This window comes from Macrotis lagotis, chromosome 1 (assembly GCF_037893015.1).
Source record: "Macrotis lagotis isolate mMagLag1 chromosome 1, bilby.v1.9.chrom.fasta, whole genome shotgun sequence".
Classification (NCBI taxonomy): Eukaryota; Metazoa; Chordata; class Mammalia; order Peramelemorphia; family Peramelidae; genus Macrotis; species Macrotis lagotis.
In genome coordinates, this window is record NC_133658.1 from 908,729,190 (window position 1) to 908,749,345 (window position 20,156).

General features: G+C 43.8%; 1 protein-coding gene and 1 pseudogene across 2 annotated transcripts; both read left to right on the plus strand.

Annotated features, from left to right (window-relative positions):
• The first annotated feature begins 10,056 nt into the window (after positions 1–10,056).
• Positions 10,057–10,402, plus strand: LOC141509696 (ubiquitin-related modifier 1 pseudogene; annotated as a pseudogene).
• Positions 10,403–16,753: 6,351 nt separating this feature from the next.
• Positions 16,754–19,097, plus strand: LOC141509695 (testis-expressed protein 101-like). Of its 2 annotated transcripts, XM_074219423.1 has the most exons (5): positions 16,920–17,090; positions 17,169–17,933; positions 18,029–18,202; positions 18,391–18,543; positions 18,628–19,097. In XM_074219423.1, exons 4-5 carry the CDS (start codon positions 18,420–18,422, stop codon positions 18,882–18,884), a joined length of 381 nt encoding a protein of 126 aa, XP_074075524.1. In that variant the 5' UTR covers positions 16,920–17,090; positions 17,169–17,933; positions 18,029–18,202; positions 18,391–18,419; the 3' UTR covers positions 18,885–19,097. The 2 variants fall into 2 exon arrangements, with proteins under 2 accessions (XP_074075523.1, XP_074075524.1); XM_074219422.1 differs by lacking the exons at positions 18,391–18,543; positions 18,628–19,097 and having other exon boundaries at positions 16,754–17,090.
• Positions 19,098–20,156: the final 1,059 nt, after the last annotated feature.

Consider the following 20,156-nt stretch of genomic DNA (forward strand, 5'->3'; position numbering starts at 1 on the left):
CAAGACTGAGTGAAATGGCGGGCAGCAAGGTGGCGCAGTGGATAGAGCACCGGACCTGGAGTCAGGAGTACCTGAGTTCAAATCCAGCCTCAGACACTTAATAATGTGTGGCTTTGGGCAAGCCACTTAACCCCATTGCCTTGCAAAAACTAAAATAAATAAATAAATAAATAAATAAATAAATAAATAAATAAATAAAGACTGAGTGAAACGAGGCTAGCAAATGAAACTCAGTTTACTGTAGTTGAAGCTAGATACACATTTTTTTTTCCTGGAGCAGCTACAAGTGAAGGAGAACTCTCTGAGGCTGGTGTAGTTTTTGCAATCAAAACTAATATAGTAAACAAGATTGTAGGCCTACCAAAAGGAGGGAACAACAGGCTTATGACAATGCAGGAAAAAACCACATCAACATTATCAGTGCCTGTGCTCCTACAATGATAAGGTTAAAGAAAAATTATATGGCATCCTGTAGATCTTATCATCAATGCATCAAAAGAGGATGAGTTTATAATTCTGAATATCTTTATTTATTTATTTGTCTGTTTATTTATTTATTTATTAAAGGCAATGGATTTAAGTGACTTGTCCAAGGTCACACAGCTAGGCACTTAAGTGTCTGAAGCCGAATTTGAACTCAGGTCCTCCTGATTCCAGGGCTGGTATTCTATCCAATATGCCACCTAGTTGCCCCCTTTTCTAGATATCTTTAATGCCAGAGTAGGCCCAAGTAGCAGACATTGCAGGGAATCCTTTGGAAGAATGGAGTTGGAAACAAAAAGAGTGGTCATCTACTACTGAAAATTTGTGCATCTCATGCCTCCTTATCACCAACACTGTCTTTCATTTACCTAAACACAATAATGCACCCTTGCAGAAAATACTGGCATTTAATAGATTATATGATTATAAGGAAAAGAGAAAGGATATGAGAGTAAAAAATGGCAATGAGTGGTACAGAGTGCTGGACTGATCATACTTATCTTCTCCAAGTTAAATATTAACATTCGGGGAGCTAGGTGGTGTAGTGGATAAAGCACCAGCCCTGAAGTCAGGAGTACCTGGGTTCAAATCCGGTCCCAGAAACTTAATAATTACCTAGCTGTGTGGCCTTGGGCAAACCACTTAACCCTGTTTGCCTTGCGAGAAAGTAAAATAAATAAATAAATAAATATTAACATTCAACAGAAGTGGCAGCTCCAAGACCAACTGAATACAAGAAGAGTTAATATCAAGAGACTAAAGTGTCTTTCCGAGCAGGAACAGTTTGTTACTAACTTGGAGTGAAAGTTGAGCCAATACAAAGTTGACAACAATAGCAGAAAAGGAATGGACAGCTTTCAGAGATTTGGTGTACAGTGCTGCATTTGCTCTTTTGGGTCACAAACATCAAGACTGGTTTGAAAAAAATGATGGAGAAATACAGAATGTGCTAAATAAAAAATGAGAACTCCACAGAGTTTACCAGCAGAATTGATGCTGTTTACCATGGGATGGGGAATACTGAAATCAATTTGAAACAGATTTTGTAAATTTTTTGTTTGTACTGTTAAAAAAAGATCATTCTTCCTCCTACACTATTGAGACACTCTGTCTTGACCTTCAGTCTAACCTTGGCCATGTTCTCATGGTGGGGCAAGCTAGGTTATGCAGAATACATCAATTCCATGATGGTGTGCTTACCGAGGTTCTGGCCAAGATGGCAGAGAAGACAGGCACAGTTATAAAATCTCCTGATCTTCCCCTATATATGATATGAAACAAACCTCTTAATAGAAATCCGATCAACAAAACCCAGAAAGAAAAGCCAGGAGAAAGAACATCTATTTTCTATGACTCAGACAGAATGATTTAAAAATATTTCCTCCTTAAAAAGGGGGAATGGGGGGGGCGGCTTGGTGGTGCAGTGGATAGAGCACCAGCTCTGGAATCAGGAGTACTTGAGTTCAAATTTGACCTCAGACACTTATTAATTACCTAGCTGTGTGGCCTTGGGCAAGCTGCTTAATCCCATTTGCCTTGCAAAAACCTAATAAAAAGGGGAGGGGACAGGAAGGAGACAGGACAAAGAAGGGGATTGAATGGGGTAAATCTCATTACATTAAGAGGTACAAAAGACCTATGGTAATAGAGGGGAAGAAGGGAGGAGGTGGAGGCAGCTAAGGTGGCTCAGTGGATAGAATACCAGCCCTGGAGTCAGGAGTACCTGAGCTCAAATCCAGCCTCAGACATTTAATAATTACCTACCTGTGTGGCCTTGGTAAAGCCAATTAACCCCATTGCCTTGCAAAAAAAAATCTAAAAAAAAAAAAGAAGGGAGGAGGTGAGAAATGAATCTTCCTGAATTTTCCTCTCATCAGACTTGGCTTAAAGTTAACTTACACACACATTCAGTTAACTTAAAAAAAATCTTACCTTTCCAATATTAAAAGGAAAAAAAAAGGAGGGGGGAATGGAGACAGGAAGGAGAGAAAAGGGGGAACTAACAGAAAGAAGGGAAGGGGAAAGGGGAAATAAAGGGGAGGGTGGATATAGGCAGGCAAACACACTGAAGGAGGTCATATTTAGAAACAAAATACTAGGAAATAAGGATTGGGGTGGCTAGGTGGTGTAGTGGATAAAGTACCGGCCTTGGAGTCAGGAGTACCTGGGTTCAAATCCGGTCTCAGACACTTAATAATTACCTAGCTGTGTGGCCTTGGGCAAGCCACTTAACCCCATTTGCTTGCAAAAACCTAAAAAAAAAAGTCACACAGGAAATAAGGATAAAGGGAAGAAAGGGGGAAAATACAAACAGAGGGAAGATAGCATGGAGGGCAATAAAGAGTTAGTAATTATAACTTTGAATGTGAATGGGATGAACTCTCCCTTAAAACATAATTGAACAGTAGAGTGGATTAAAAACCAGAATCCTACAATATGCTGCTTACAAGGAACTCATTTGAAGCAGAGAGATACATATAGAGTAAAGGTAAAAGGTTACTTCAGCTGAAGGGAAGAAAGCAGGGGTAGCAATCCTTATCTCAGACAAAGCATTGGCAAAAATAAATAGTGTTAAGAGAGATAAGGAAGGAAACTATATCCTCCTAAAAGGTACCATAAACAATAAAGTAATTTCAATACTAAATAGGTATGCACCCAATGATATAGCATCCAAATTCTTAGAGGACAAGCTGAAAGAACTAGAGAAAGATATAGACAGCAGAACTCCACTAGTGGGAGACCTCAACCTCCTGCTCTCATATTTAGATAAATTGAATCATAAAATAAACAAGAAAGAAGTTAAGGTAAATAGATTGTTAGAAAACCTAGATATGGTAGACTTATGGAGGAAACTGAATAGGGATAGAAAGGAATATACCTTTTTCTCTGCAGTACATGACACTTACACAAAAATTGACCATGTATTAGGACATAAAAACCTAATAATAAATTGCAGAAAGGCAGAAATAGTGAATACATCATTCTCAGAGCATAATGCAATAAAAATCATATGCAGTATTGGGCCAGGTAGATATAGACCCAGAACTAATTGGAAACAGAATAACCTCATTTTTAAAAATGAGTGGATCAAACAACAAATTATAGAAAGAACTAATTATTTCATCATAGATAATGATGATAATGAAACAACATACCAAAACCTATGGGATTCACTCAAAGCAGCTGTCAGGGGATCTATTATATCTTTAAATGCTTACATGAATAAATTAGAGAAAAAGGAAATCAATGAACTAAATATGCAACTAAAAAAATTAGAGAAAGAACAAATTAAAACCCCCCATTAAATACCAAATTAGAAATTCTAAAAATTAAAGGAGAAATTAATAAAATCAAAAGCAAAATAACTTAAATTAATAAATGAAACCAAGAGTTGGTTTTATAAAAAAACAATAAAATTGATAAACCTCTGATCAATTTGATTAAAAAAAGAAAGAAAACCAAATTGCTAGTATCATAAATGAAAAAGGTGAACTCACCACCAATGAGGAAGAAATTGAAGTAATAATTCAGAATTATTTTGCCCAACTCTATGCCAATAAATTTGACATTTAAGTGAAATGGATGAATATTTACAAAAATATAAGTTCCCCAGGTTAAATGAAGAGCAGATTAAATACCTAAAAAACCCTATCTCAGAAAAAAAAGAAATTCAACAAGCCATCATTGAACTCCCTAAGAAAAAATCTCACAAATAAATTCTGCCAAACATTTCTTTTTAGGTTTTTGCAAGGCAAATGGGGTTATGTGGCTTGCCCAAGGCCACACAGCTAGGTAATTATTGAGTGTCTGAGGCCAGATGTGAACCCAGGTACTCCTGACTCCAAGGCCAGTGCTTTATCCACTATGCTACCTAGCCACCCCAATTCACAAGTGAATTCCACCAAACATTTAAGGAACAGTTGGTTCTAATTCTATATATAAACTCTTTGGAAAAATAGGGGAAGATGGAACTCTGCCTAATTCTATGACACCAATATGGCACTGATACCTAAACCAGGAGGAGTTAAAACAGAGAAAGAAAATTATAGAACAATCTCCCTGATGAAGGTAGATACAGAAATCTTAAATAAAATCTTAGCAAAACGATTACAAGTTATCACTAAGATAATGCATTATGACCAAGTAGGATTTATCCCAGGAATGCAGGGTTGCTTCAATATTAGGAAAACTGTTAGCATAATTAATTATATCAAGAACAAACCTATCAGAAAATATATGATTTTATCAATAGATGCTGAAAAAGCTTTTGACAAAATACAACACCCATTCCTAATAAAAACACTAGAGATTGTAGGAATAAATGGACTGTTCCCTAGAATGATAAGCAGCATCTATCTGAAACCATCAACAAGCATGATATTCAAAGGGGAGAGGCTAGAGGCATTCCCAATAAGATCAGGGGTGAAACAAGGATGCCCATTATCACCACCACTATTCAATATTGTATTAGAAATGTTAACTTCAGGGCAGCTAATTAGTGCAGTGGATAGAGCACCGGCCCTGGAGTCAGGAGTACCTAAGTTCAAATCCGGCCTCAGACACATAATAATTACCTACCTGTGTGGCCTTGGGCAAACCACTTAACTCCATTTGACGTGAAAAAACTAAAAAAAAATGTTAGCTTCAGCAATTAGAGAAGAAAAAGGAATTGGAGGATAGAATTGGAAAGGAAGAGACAAAACTCTCACTCTTTGTAGGTGACATGATGGCCTACCTAGAGAATCCCAAGAAATCATCCAAAAAACTACTGGAGACAATTAGCAACTTTAGCAAAGTTGCAGGATATAGAATAAACCTTCATAAATTCTCAACTTTTCTATATATGACTAGCAAGATACAGCAGGAAGAGCTAAAAAAAGAAATCCCATTCACAACATAAAATACCTGGGAGTCTATTTGCCAAGGCAGACTCAGAAACTTTTTGAAAACAATCACAAAACACTTCTCACACAAATTAAACCAGATTTAAATAACTGGACAAACATCAACTGCTCATGGATAGGTAGAGCTAATATAATAAAAAATGACAATTCTACCAAAACTAAACTCCCTGTTTAGTGCCCTACCAATCAAAATTCCAAAAAATTACTTTAATGAATTAGAAAAAGTTGTGAGTAAATTCATATGGAGAAATAAAAAGTCAAGAATTTCCAGGGATTCAAAGAAAAAAAGTGCAAAAGAAGGTGGCTTAGCCCTACCAATCTAAAATTATATTATAAAGCATCAGTCATCAAAATTGTTTGGTATTGGCTAAGAAATAGAGTGGTGAATCAGTGGAATAGACTAGGTACGATAGCAGTAAACGATTATGGTAATCTGCTGCTTGATAAACCCAAAGAGTCCAGCTATTGGGATAAAAATTCTCTCTTCCATAAAAACTGCTGGGTAAATCAGAAGTTAGTATGGAAGAAACTTAGATTAGACCAACACCTCACACCCTATACCAAGATAAAATCAAAATAGATATAGGATTTAAACATAACTTAATATCAATATTATAAGCAAACTAGAAGATCAAGGACTAGTTTACCTGTCAGATCTGTGAAAAGGGGAGCAGTTTATGACTAAGGAAACAAACTAGATGATTTTGATTACATTAAATTAAAAAGCTTTTGCACAGACAAAACCGTTGTAACCAAGATCAAAAGAAATGTAGTAAACTGGGAAACAATCTTTACAATTAGTGTTTCTGACAAAGGACTCATTTCTAAAATATAAGAGGGGTGGCTAGGTGGTGTAGTGGATAGAACAATGGCCTTGGAGTCAGGAGTACCTGAGTTCAAATCCGACCTCAGACACTTAATAATTACCTAGCCGTGTGGCCTTGGGCAAGCCACTTAACTCCATTGCCTTGAAAAATCTAAAATAAATAAAATAAAATAAAATACACAGAGAACTGAGTCAATTTTTTTTTAAAAGTCATTCCCCAATTGACAAATGGTCAGAGGATATGAAAAGGCAATTTACAGATGAGATCAAAGTGATCCATAGTCATATGAAAAATTGCTCTAAATCATTACTTATTAGAAAAATGCAAATTAAAGCTTCTCTGAGGTACCACCTCACATCTCTCAGACCGGCCAATATGACCAGAAAGGACAATGATCATTGTTGGAAGGGATGTGGGAAATCTGAGACACTAATACATTGTTGGTAGAGCTGTGAACTCACTCATCTAACCTTTCTGTAGAGCAATGCCAAAGGGCAACAAAAAACGTGCATACCCTTTGATCCAGCAATACCACTATTGGGTCTATACACTGAAGAGATAATGAAAAAGGGTAAAAACATCACTTGTACAAAAATATTAGTAGCAGCCCTGTTTGTGGTGCCAAAGAATTGGATATCAAGTAAATGTCCTTCAGTGGCTTAGCAAACTGTGGTATATGTGTGTCATAGAACACTATTGTTCTATTAGAATCCAGAAGGGATGGGAAATCAGGGAAGCCTGGAAGGATGTGAATGAACTGATACTGAGCCAGAAAAACATTGTACACCCTAACATAGGGGTGAAGATCAACCTTGATGGATTTACTCATTCCATCAGTGCAACAGCCAGGAACAATGTTATGCTATCTGCAATGGAGAATACCATCTGTATCCAGAAAAAGAACTGCAGTTTGAACAAAGACCAAGGACTATTACCTTTAATTTAGAAAAAAAAATCTGATATCTTTTTGTCTGATCTTGTTATCTCTTACACTTTATGTCTCTTCCTTAAGGATATGATTTCTCTCTCATCACATTCAGTTTGGATCAATGTATACCATGGAAACAATGTAAAGCCTGGCAGATTGCCTCCTGTGGGGGGTAGGGGGAGGGAAGTAAGATTGGGGGGAAAATTGTAAAACTCAAAATAAAAAAATTTTTTAAATATTAAATAGAAAAAAAAAGAAAACTGACGATGATCTCACACTTTCCCAGTCATGGAGTGATATATGGTTATATGCTTGCTCCCATGTGTTTTGGAATGATATTTTCAGTCATGTTGTCAAATACCTTCAGCTACCCCAGTGATGGTAAATTGGACAACTTGAAAAGGCTTCAAGACAAGACCAGAGAGAAGGGAGTGTTTGTTTTGTTTTCAGATGATTGTGCATTTTATGCAACTTCTGAAGCTGAAATTCAGTGAAGCTTAGAGCAAGTCTCTGCTGCTTGGGCTAATTTTGGCCTAAAAAAATAACACCCAGAAAACACAGGTGCTCCATCATCCAGCTCTATACTACTCTTATGTGAAACCATTGATTGCAGCAAATAAAGAAGCTGTGAATACAGTGGATAAGTTCACTTAGCTTGGCAGTATACGTTCCAGGGATGTACACACTGATAATGAGATTGACCCACACATTGCCAGAGCTAGGTCAGTGCTTGAGAGGCCCACAACGAAAGTGGGAGAAAAGAGCTATTAGACTGACTTCCAAACTGAAGGCCTACAGAGCCATTGTGCTGATCTCATTGTGGTATGCTTGTGAAACCTGGACAGCATACTAGCCCCATGGGAGGAAATTGAATCACTTCCTTTAACTTGTCTAAGGAAGATTCTGAAGATGAGCTGGCAGGAGAAAATACCAGACCCTGAGGTCCTTTCTTGAACTAAACTGACAAGCATTCAAACTCAGCCACATAGAGCACAACTCTAGTTGGCTAGTCGTGTGGTTTGAATGCCAAATGTAAGCTTGCCAAAAAAAAAATATTTCATGGCGGACTCACACAGGGCCAGTACTCACAGTGTAGAAGGAGAATTATCTGTCTAGTTTTTTAATAGTGAGAAAATGTTATTTGTGCCTGTCTGATGTTTTCTGACCGCTCCCTGGGCAGCATGCCTAATCAGATGTAAATTCCCTCCTACTGTTCAATGTAACTCCATAGTTAAATGCAAATTCACCAAGATAAAGAGCAACCTCAACTCATCCCTCTACCCCCTCCTCCAACTTCCTGCCTTTCCAAATGGGTACCTGACCTCAATCTCATAGAGGGGGTGGGATTCCCCTTTGCCTGATTTTTCCAGACTATTCCCTGCACAGGAAGTGGGTAAGATTATAAAAGTCTGGCCTAAACTCTCCTGACAAAAGCATTGTCTGCTCTTATAAACTGCTTTCCTTTCTCTCTTTCCCTCATTGTCCCTTTGTTATTCACCTTGTCCTCAAGCAGCTTACTGACTCTGGAAAAAGTTTTATTCTGTGAATTTTGCAGGCTTGTAAAATAAAAATCCTGAGCTTTTCTACCTCTGGGGCTTTTCACTTTAAGAACTCTCATTTTTCTGATGTACCACCAACTTCTCCCACATCAACAGGGGAGTCAGAAGAAGTGGTACAAGGACATTCTGAAGATCTCTCTCTTAAGAACTTTGGAATTGTGCAACATGGAAGACCCTGGCACAGGAATGACCAGCATGGCATGCCCTCATCAGAGAGGGTGCTGTGGTCTATGAACAAAGAAGAATTGAAGTAGCTCAAAGGAAACACGAGATGTGAAATTATGGATCCACTCCAGAGTTCACAAGGACTATTTGTGCCTGACCTTTTAGAGCATTCCAGCTTGTATTGGTTTGATCAGCTATAGTCAAAAACATGATAGAACTAACATAGTGATATTGTTTTCATCCTCTTCATGAATGAAGGAAAACAATCAGCCATCTATAGAACATAATTTATGTAGCCATTACCCAATCGAGAGATTTGTACTTTACTACTACCAAAAATACTGTTATGGGGGGCAGCTAGGTGGCACAGAGGATAGAGCACCAGCCTTGGAGTCAGGAGTACCTGGGTTCAAATCTGAGCTCAGACACTTAATAATTACCTAGTTGTGTGGCCTTGGGCAAGCCACTTTGCCTTGAAAAATCCCCCCCCCCCAAAAAGTGAATGCTGAAATCTATCTCTACCTGTAGTTAGAAAAATACTGCTATGAACATTTTAGTATATATAGGGTCTTGTTCTTTGTCTTTGACTTGCTTGGAGTCTCTGCCTAGCAACAGTATCTCTGAGGGTTTGGACATTTTAGTCATTTTCTTTAGCATAATTCTCAATTGCTTTCCAGAGGGTTTGGATCAATTCACATTTGGTCTATAATGCATTGACTCATTTCATCTATTGACTATTTCCATAGTTCTGATACCTTTGTCAGTTTTCTAAATATAAGGTAAAATTTCTGTTGTTTTCCTTTACATTCTTTTTAAAAATTTTTTATCCTTTACATTATTCTAATTATTAATGATTTTGGAATAGTTTTTCATTTGATTGTCAAATAGTTTCAATTCTTTTAGTAATAATTTTTAACATCTTCTGTCTACTTGGGGAATTACTCTTACTTATATGTTTGTTTTAATTTCTTTGAGTCATTCTCTTGGGAGTAAGACCTTTATTAGAGGATCCTTCTGTTTTATCTGTAAGGGGACTTGCCTAAATATGCCCAGATCACCTGACATGGAAGCCCCCCTGAATTGCATTTTCCTATGTGGTGAAAGTCACCTCCTTTGATTAGAACTATGTGGGTGGTAGTACCTTCCTTTGATTAGAACAGGATGAATCAGCTACCTGCGTCTCTCCCAAGATGGTGGCCCTCGTGTCAGTGCAGGTGGAGTTCGGAGGTGGGGCAGAGCTCTTATTTCATGGTGTAAAGAAGCACCAGGTCACTTTACCCAGTCAAGAGGAGCCCTGGGATATCTGAAACCTTCTCATCTGGATAAGGAAGAACCTGCTGAAGGAGCGACCAGAGCTATTCATCCAGGGAGATAGCATACGGCCTGGGATTCTGGTACTAATCAATGATGCTGATTGGGAGCTACAGGACCAAGACAGCATCCTCTTCATCTCCACACTACATGGTGGTTAGAGCCTCTGTCCTCCCCTGTCTTCAGTTCCTGCAGCTCCCAGGGACCTTCAGGGCAGAAAACATCCAAAATGGGGGAACAAAAGAGACAGAAATTCTACCCCCTCCCCCTTCCCCCACAGCCAGAGCATGTGGGACACCAAGCCTCCCATGACTTTGTCTTCATGGGGAAGAACCAGGAGCAGAAGAACCAGACAGTCCTGCTCTCTTGCCACCTCCCCTTGCTACATCTTTACCACTCCCTTTCCAGCTTTAGCAGCTTTCCCTATGGGAAGGGAAATGAGGCCAGGTACTAAAAATGTGCTGCTTACAGCTTGTGCACTAATGGAAGAAGCTACTACCACCTCCTTCCCCAAAATGGGGAGTGGGGGGTAGCTCTGCCAAGAAACCTGCCATAGATTGCCCCCTCCAATAAGATGTGCCTCAAAGGGAGGTTGTGGTTCTTCTGCCCCCACTACTCTGCAGTCATCTTTTTGAGCTCTGAATCCCTATCCTCCTGCCTTTTATGGAACTGTTCCAATATTCTAAACTGTGTCACCTTGGGCAAGTCATTCATCACTCTGGGTTTCAGTTTGCTTGTCTGTGAAATTGTCTTTTGATGATCTTTAAGAACTCTTTCAAACTCTAGAATTCCAAGACTAAGATTCCTTGCCTCAGTTTCCTCATCTCAGAGCCAAGGCTCCACCTGCCTCTTCCAGTATCATTACTGAGCCTCAGCTGGGGGCCCCTATTCAGTGCTGCCTCTTCCTCCTCCTTCTGCCTGGATGCCCGCAGCTGCTCCAGCCTTGTGCCTCTGACTCTCCTAGCCCTTGACCTATGCCTGCCCGACAATATACAGGCCACCAGATGGATTCCCAGGTCCCTTCCCCCAGAGATAAAAAATTGTGGTCTGTCATATACTGTCTGAAGACACCTGGGCTTTATGCCTCACTAGGGAGGGTTATAGACCTCTTCACTGTGCCTTAGTTTCCTCTCCAATGCCTAGGATTTTACCATCATGAACTTAAGAGTTACCCAAAAACCAAGGCCCAAGAAATTGCTTTATGACATATTTGGGACCTTCCAGCTTCTTTCCCCACAGCATGCAGACCCATCTGGAAGTCAACATGGTGGTGCCTGTAACAGCCAGCATTGGGCAAATAAAAGCTTTCATGCCTGTTGTTTAAAAAAAAAAACAGGTTGAATCTTTTAAACTCACCAGACTGGAATACTCTCTTTATTGTGTGCTCTTTCACATGTGTACCGATGTATATTTATATTTGTACACACATATAGACACATATTATATATAAATATATATATATGGGCTATAATGAATATAATTCAACTGCTAATTGTTAAATGGAATTAGGGTGCAAAGGACCCCTCCTACCTTTGAGGAAACATTATTAGTAGGAGCTGAATCCATTTTTCAGAGAGCCTAGATTGCCCCAAAACGTGAATGTACCAGAGAAACCTGAAAAAGGGGGAAAATGCAACATACTTGACCTGAAGGCAGTAGAGGAATCATCACTTATTTTAAGAGGAAGGGTGGGATGAAATGATTAATTTATTCAATCAATTTTTCTATCCTTATATTTAATTCTAGGCAAGTTTCACTTGATCCAGAAGTATCATCATTAGTTACTATTGTTTCTCATCTCACATTCATATTCCATGAGCATATTACTATAATAGATTTTTAAATAAATGCATTAAGATAGTGGTACCATCTCTTACTCAGATGCAATCTCTACCAAAGCCACCAAGTGGCACTCTGAGCTCAAGTCGGCCCAACTCCTGGCTCCTATTTATGGAAACCTCTGGTCTGGGTTTTCCACCACATAAGCCCCCCCCCCCCCCCAGGCTCCCATTGTTGGCCCGAGTCCCAGTTTGCCTCAGTAAGAGTGAGACTTAAAATAAATATAGATCATCATAAAATATTTCATAGTTATATTAAAATGGTTCAACTCCCATTCCAGTAAGTAGGTCTCTAAGGGTCATCATCCCAGAAGTGTTTATCTAGGAAAATTCTAGAAACTCCAAGAACTAAGTAAACTCAGTATTTGTTAGATGATAAACTTCTGAGCTGCTTCTCTTTTCATTAGATGCTGGGCCAGAGCAGCTGATAATAATGGGTTTTTGTTTGCTTAAAAGAGAAACAGCTTCAACTTTCCAGTATCTCTATGCTCCCACAAAAGAGGAGGAAGAATTAACTGTGTTCCTCCCTCATTCTGCTTCTGTTTCTTCATTTATCTCAACCAACAGCAAACAATTAGAGAAGTTATCAGACCCTAGCAGTGAAAGGGTTCTCCCATTGGAATTGAGATATTTCATGTCAACTGAGAGACAGACAGAGAAAGAGAGAGAGAATCCCAGATCTCATCCAAGGGGAAAATTCCTTGAAATATCTACCATGGCTATGATGGAGGTGTTAGCTTTCCTACATATCAGCTTCTTTTGGAGTCTTTCCCTTTGGAGACTGTAACTCGTGTCTCTTATCTCAAAGTTGGAAGCCAGGAGCTCTAAGATCTCTCTCCTCTTCCAAGGTCATGCCAATTCTGCCTCTCCTGAAAGCAAAAAAACATAATCAATCTCCACCAATAAGGAGAATCTTAGGTAAATAGGCTTAAATTTCTAGCTATTCTAACCATAAAGAAAAAATTCTCCCTAGTTCATACATTGAAGTACTGTGGTCACTCCCTGATACATAAGGGCCCTAACTCAGGTGGTAGTCTTTACTGGAAATAAGCCCAGGAAGTTTCCCTTTTCTCACATGCTTCTACTGATTAAATGCCCATTAAGGAGTTATGGAGAAAAATTCTTTAAAACTTAGGTGTCAGCTCACATTTAAATTTTTCCCCAAAAGGTGGGGGTATAGAGGGTTGAAGTGATGCTCAGTGTGTAATATGAATTAGGTATGAAACAGCTATTTATTTCCTACATGGAAAAGGAATGCTAAATATAGATGCTCACAAGCCAACATCTGATAAAAACAAACAAACAAACAAACCAGGATTCAATCATTTAACTTAAAATTACAGCCACAATCAGCTAGGAGGCTGAGAAATCAAAGGAGAATATAAAGCAATCTGCGGGAATACTGATTAAGCATTTTACATTTCACCTTGAATCTGCACTGTCCTGATATCTAGTACTTATCTGTGGGTACAATGGCCAGGCTTGGACTATTCTCTTGAGCTATCTTTTCTGAAAAAAAGAAATTTCCCTTAGGGAGTCAGTTCCAAGACCTCTAGGACTTTCAAACTCAAGAAACACTCTCCAAACTTGGATATGTTCTCCTCAAGGGGGGGGGGGGGGCTGGGGGGGGGGGGCACAGAGCTGAAAAGGCAGCCTCTGCTCCTTCCTCTGATTGGCTGGTTTCTCCTTGCACCTCTAATTTAAGGAGGATGTTCAGGCCTTTCAGTCCTTTTTCATAACTCTTTCCAAAGCTCCTCTCCACCATTCATTAGTGCTGTTAGAGGATTTTCACTCACAGATTATAAAGAGGAGTGGCAGCTAGGTGGCACAGGGATAGAGCAATGGACCTGGAGTCAGGAGTACCAGAGTTCAAATCCAGCCTCAGACACTTAATAATTATCTAGCTGTGTGGCCTTGGGCCCCCATTGCCTTGCCAAAAAAAAAGAGGAAATGAGGAAGGGGAATGTGTTTGAAAGACCTCCCCTTCCAAGCTAGACCTTGAGATATAAATAAGGAAAGACATGAGAAGTATCATTCTCTACATCCCTGCCTATTGACAATGGCTAATAGTCTTTAACATTCAGGATCTTTTCTCATCTGGTTCCTCCTTCTGGTGATCCATTTGGGTCCTCTCCACAACACTGGTCTTGACTCTTTGATCTCAGTTCTCCTTCCTCTGGTCCTGGTCATCAAAGTAGAGACTTAGACCAAGACAACTCCAATCCCATAGTCTTAGCCACTCTCAGTAGCCACCCATTCCCTATCTCACATGACACCCAAGGGGTCCACTTCCCAGAGTTAATGACTACTGGCTCAAATGGTGGGCAGGAAACCTCAATTTGGCCACAACTGTTTTCCCTTCCCTGAGATGTGTATGATGCCCAGGTCTCTCACTCTCAAGGGCAAAAGAATTAAGAGCCTTAAATTTAACTACTTTTTGAGTTCAGAAGAAACTCTAGCCTATGGAGCTGCTGTGTTCCTTTGGGAAGAATCATCAAGTCATTTCCTGGACAAGATACAAGATCTTTCAACAAACCCTAGACTTTCCCTGACTTGACTCAACTCTGCAGTTCAATTCCAATCTATGTTTTACAACTCTCTCCTGTATGATATGATATTTAGCCCTCTCTAATTTTTGGAGCCTTTGCACTGGCTGAGAACTCTGGAGGCAGTCTCTACCTGAAATTCTCTTTAGTGGATACCCAAGTTTGAGAGATAGACTAGAAAAAATATTTTTCTTGTTTTTGTTTCAGATGTAAGCATTCTGTTTTACAATGAATGTGTTTTCCTTACAAGTTTCTTTGTAATAACTTCCTTATTTGAATGTTTATGGAGTGATATCTGTTGTATTACTGTACCCAGTTGAGCCATGAGGTTAGGAGCCCTATCTAAAGCATGCCGCTTCATAAACCTTCATTATTTCTCTTGTTCCTTTTAGACAATTCTAAACTCTTTGCCTTAATTATGACGAGTCCAGATATCTTTCCAGAGATCCTTATAGAAGGTGCTTGCTTTCTTCTTTTAACCCCCCGGGGGGGGGGGGGGAATCAATCCCAAAAAAGCTTAATCCTTAATAAAAAGCTACACATGCTCAGATTGTCTTTGCATTTCCTGATGTTGTATACTCTCCTCTCAAATGTCCTATTGTGGGATGAGTTAGGCCCTCCCCTTGGACTGGCCCTGCAGAGGCTGGGAACTGATGGGGAAATTTCCCTGGATTTCCCTTAGGGAGGTGGGACACTAGGAGGCGGAAACCTCTATCCCAACCCTTGCCATACTCTCCAAGAGTCAAGGAAAACTACATATCACTGGACACCCAAAGACTGAACTCATCTGGAAATTACCTGTATCAGTCAGGACGAGCCAGAACTTCCTTACACCTTGTTGTCAGATGGTTTAGGCTGTTCCTATTCAAGAAAATCTCTGGAACATCAGGAAGAGAAAGGAGAAGGAGGGAGGGAGAGAGCAGACCCCTTATCTTCCTAGTGGGTATATTTAGGGGCATCTTGCCCAAATAACTCTCCTGCCTTTTTGCATTCCCAAGAACATCCTTCATTGTTCATTACTGAGACTATAGAGCCTCCCTTTTTCTTTGGGAGAGCCTGGACCAGTGAAGATCAAGGTTGTATCTCTGTGGGAAGGCGAGGGCTGGGACCTTGGGCACCTGAGGGATTACTCTTTCTGTGTCTGTCTCCGTATTTGTCTCCTTTCTATTTCTCTCTCTTTCCTGTGTCTCTCTTTCTCTGTTTCTCTATTTCTCCCTCATTCTGTGTCTCCTCCTGCTTTCTCTCTCTCCCTCATTCTGTCTCTCTCCCTTTCTCCCTCCTTCTGTGTCTCTCTTCCTTTCTCTCTCCTTTTCTCTCTCCATCTCTCTCTCTGTCATTCTGTGTCTTTTATCTCTCCCCTTCTGTCTCTTTCTGTTTGTCTCTTTCCCTTTCTCTCTCCTTCTATTTCTTCCCTTCATCCTGTGTCTCTCTCCATCTTTCTTTCTCCCTCTGTCTCTCTCCCTTTCTCCATCTCTCCCTCATTCTGTGTCTCTATCTCTCTTCCTCTATGTCTCTCTCTCTCTCTCTCTCTCTCTCTCTCTCTCTCTCTCTCAGGTTTCCCATCCTGCCCCCCGACTTCTGAACTTCTGAAGCCCCCTCCCGCCTTCGCCAAACGTGGTTCACCCTAAGTAGTCCCCCCCACTCTAGGCTCTCCCATTTAGTTCCTGCCCCTCCCCCCGTCCCGCAGTGGGACCTTCCTCTTCCTAACCAGTCAAAAGGTCCCCCCATGCTCCCAGCCAATGGTTTCGCCCAGCGTGCTACCCGCCTCCTGGCCACCCCCTGGCACTGCGCTGGCACCCACTGCATCCTGGCACTATGGGAAGCACCTGGCAAATATTATCTTGTTTGAAGCTCACAACAAATCCAGGGGAGAGTGCCGTCCTAATGCTCCGACCCCGGCTTCGCAGTGGTCACTGCCATGGCTCCTGGGGCCCCTTCCTGCGGGATTGGGGCAGGATTTGAACTTCCAAACTCCCCGGCTGGGCCGGGCCTGCGCCTGCGCAAGACCCTTAGTGGCCGCATCTCTTTAAACACTTTCTGCATCACCAGATGGCCTGTGCTTTCAGGCCGGCCCCAGCCCCAGCCCACGGTCCTGACCCGAGGCTCCTCCTACCCTGTGGGACCCTCACCCACACCATCCGCCTAACCCAGAATCCTTAGCGAATGGTGCGGACAAAGAAGTGAGCCAATGGGCTGGGAGGAGAGAAATGGAAGGCGGTGCTTCCAACCTAGAGGCCCCACCCCCTTCCCTTTCCTCCAATGATGCTTCGAGTTCATTTAACGAGATCTGCGGTCCTGACCAATGGGATCTCAAGGTGCGCTTCGTTTCGCACCCTCCAGGGTTCTGCCAATGCGTGGAGTCACTCCTTTCCGCTTTTGTGAGGGCAGCCAATGGGACGTCGCCCTCGCTGCCGCCGTGGAGATGGGTCCCGCCCCTTCGGGCGGTGTGCCTGGGCGCTTGGGAGAAAGCCATGGGCGGGAGGCTGCGTGTGGCCGCGGCGCTCTGCCACTTGTGTCTCTGCCTAAGCCGTGCGTGAGCCGCTGGGGGGCGGGGAGGGAGACCCCCGAGGGCTGGAGCCGGCCGCTGACCGGGCCTCTTCTCCGCAGGCGCGGCGGCGCTGCACTGCTACCTGATGCCGCTGGGCCCGAGCCCCGGCCCCGGCCCCAGCCCAGCCTCCGGCCCTGGCCAGGCCTTCAGTCCTAGGCGGGCCAGCGGCCCCAGCCCAGTCTTCAGTCCCGGCCTGACCTCCGGCCCCGGCCCCGGCCCCGGCCCCGGCCCCGGCCCGGCCTCCAGCCCTGCCTTCAGTCCCGGCCTGACCTCCGGCCCCGGCCCCGGCCCGGCCTCCAGCCCTGCCTTCAGTCCCGGCATGACCTCCGGCCCTGGCCCCGGCCCGGCCTTCAGTCCTGGCCTGACCTCTGGCCCTGGCCCCGGCCCGGCCTCCAGCCCTGCCTTCAGTCCCGGCCTGACCTCCGGCCCCGGCCCCGGCCCCAGCCCGGCCTCCAGCCTTGCCTTCAGTCCCGGCCTGACCTCTGGCCCCGGCCCCGGCCCCAGCCCGGCCTCCAGCCCTGCCTTCAGTCCCGGCCTGACCTCCGGCCCCGGCCCCGGCCCCAGCCCGGCCTCCAGCCTTGCCTTCAGTCCGGACCTCTGACCTCCGGCCCCGGCCCCGGCCCCGGCCCCGGCCCCAGCCCTGCCTTCAGTCCCGGCCTGACCTCCGGCCCCGGCCCCGGCCTTCAGCCCGGCCTCCAGCCTTGCCTTCAGTCCCGGCCTGACCCCCGGCCCCGGCCCCGGCCCCGGCCCCGGCCCGGCCGCGGCTGTGCAGAAGTGTGAAGAGGCGGAGGTGTGCTACCACACGCTGCTCCGCGTGCGCACCGGTGAGGCCCCGGGGCCAGGGAGAGGAGGGGGGGTCCAGCCCGGCCCCGGCCCCCCCGCCCCGGCCCCCCAGCAGCCCTCCCCTCCCTCCCCGCAGGCCCCGTGTCCTCAGCCTTCCGCAGTAAGGGCTGTGCCCCGGCCGGGCTGCAGCCCACTGGGGTGTCCCAGCACCGGAAGCCCCCCGAGGTGAGCCTCACCCTCTACAACCACCTGTGCTCCACGGACCTGTGCAACGACGACGCAACCGCGGCCTCTCTCTGGAGCAAGTCGGGTAACCCGGGGCCCCCCGGGGGGAGGGGGGTCTAGGGAAGATGGGGTGGCAGCTCCGATGCTTCCTCCTGGTGTATTGCCTTAGATTCGGGGTTTGGGGGAAGGGGCCCGGGCCTGCAGATCTGGCAGGATGGGGGTGGGGAGTGCAGAGTGGAGCCCCCTGACTCCTCCATCTTCACCCCCCACAAGCTGGCTCCCAAACCTTCAACAGCAGCATCATGGAGCTGAGTGACCTCCAGTGTCAGACCTGTGCCACCCCCAAAGTCTGTCCTGAGGACTCGCCCTACACCCGCTGCCCCCAGGGGTCCCGCTGCTACCAGGGCATCATCCAGCTGGTGACAGGTGAGGCCTGGGCTGGGGTCAGGGAGATGGGCCTTGGGACTGGGGGTTCTGAGGCCCTGGGGCCCACCTGCATCTCTCCTACAGGCAACTTCTCCCTGCCGCTTGCCATCTGGGGCTGTGGTTCGTGGACCGACTGTGGTCTGCTAGATGACTGGTGGACACTGGGGCCAATGGCCCTGAAGGAGACGTGTGAGGATCAGAGAGATGTGAAGGATTTGTCTGGCAAACAGACTGTCAAGGGCAGTGGGGCATCTCCAGACCCCAGCCTGGCCTGGAAGGTGAGCCTGGGGTCAGTGCTGGCCCTATGGGGATGCTTTCCACCTAGCTCTGAACTCCTGTGACCCTAGTCTCTGAGCGCCCCTGACCCCTTCTGGAGATTAGACTGTCCTGTGAAACATTTCCATGTCTTTCTTTCCCATTTTCCAACTTGGGGCTCTCACCAAATGTTGCCCATTACTCTATTCTCCCCTGAGACTGTAGATCTCAACCTCACACCCCTTCTTGAGGGCTCTGGAAAGAATCAATGCTTCTCAGCAATAAAGCTGCTCCCTCTACCCTGGCATCTTGAGTCTTTGTGTTCTCCAGGGGCTGTGGGACTTTGACTCCTGGTACTCTAATGACTCCTAGCCCTTTCCCAGTCCTAGCCTCAGGGTCTCTTCCTTGCAGGCCTCAGCCTTACTATTTTCTAAGTTTCAGTGCTCCAGAGTGATGTATGGACTGTCACCTTTGACCATGTCTCCTCCACCTATGTGGATATAATCTTTGTTGGGTTGTTTCAGCTGTATCCAACTCCTCATGACCCCTTTTGGGTTTGGTTTGGTTTTTATGGCAGTGGAGAAGTTTTGTATTTCCTTTTTACAGAGGAGAAAACTAAGACAAACAGGGTTAAATGAGTGGCCAGGGTCACACATCTAGGCAGTGTCTGAGCTATAACTTGAACTCGGGTCTTCCTGCATCCAAGCCCAGTGTTCTATCCTAACTGCTCCTGTGTAACCTTAGGCAAGTCACTTCCTAGGTCCTCAGGACTCATTTATGAAAATGAATCTAGAGAATTTCATAAAGCAAAAGATTTATAAAAATCTAGTGATACTTTCTTGTTCCTGGAACACAATCCCTCTGACCTCTCACATAATCCCATAGGATTTGTAAAATATAACTTAATTAACTATTCCCCAATTGACTAATGCCTGCCTCAGTTTCTGCATCTTTGCCATCCCTAAAAAAGAGCTATTTTTGCACACATGTGTCCTTTCTTTCTTTGATCCTTGTGAAATGTAGAGTGGGTCACTGGGTCAAATGGTAAACACAGTTTAGTGACTTTGGGGGACCTAGTTGCAGAATCACAGCTCCACTAACAGTGCATTTGTGAGCCTGTTTTCTCACAGCCCCTCCAGCTCCAATTCTTTCCCTTTTTTGTCATCTGATGGGTGTAAAATACACCCTCAGAGTTGGTTGGATTTGTATTTAGAATTTGGACCATTTTTGATATGATTTTAAAAGCTTTTTTTTCCTTTGAAAGCTACTTGTTCATATTATGTGACCATTTATCAGCTGAAAAATGGCTCATTATAAATTTTAGTCAGGTCCTAAGATAACTTGGAAATAGAATCTTT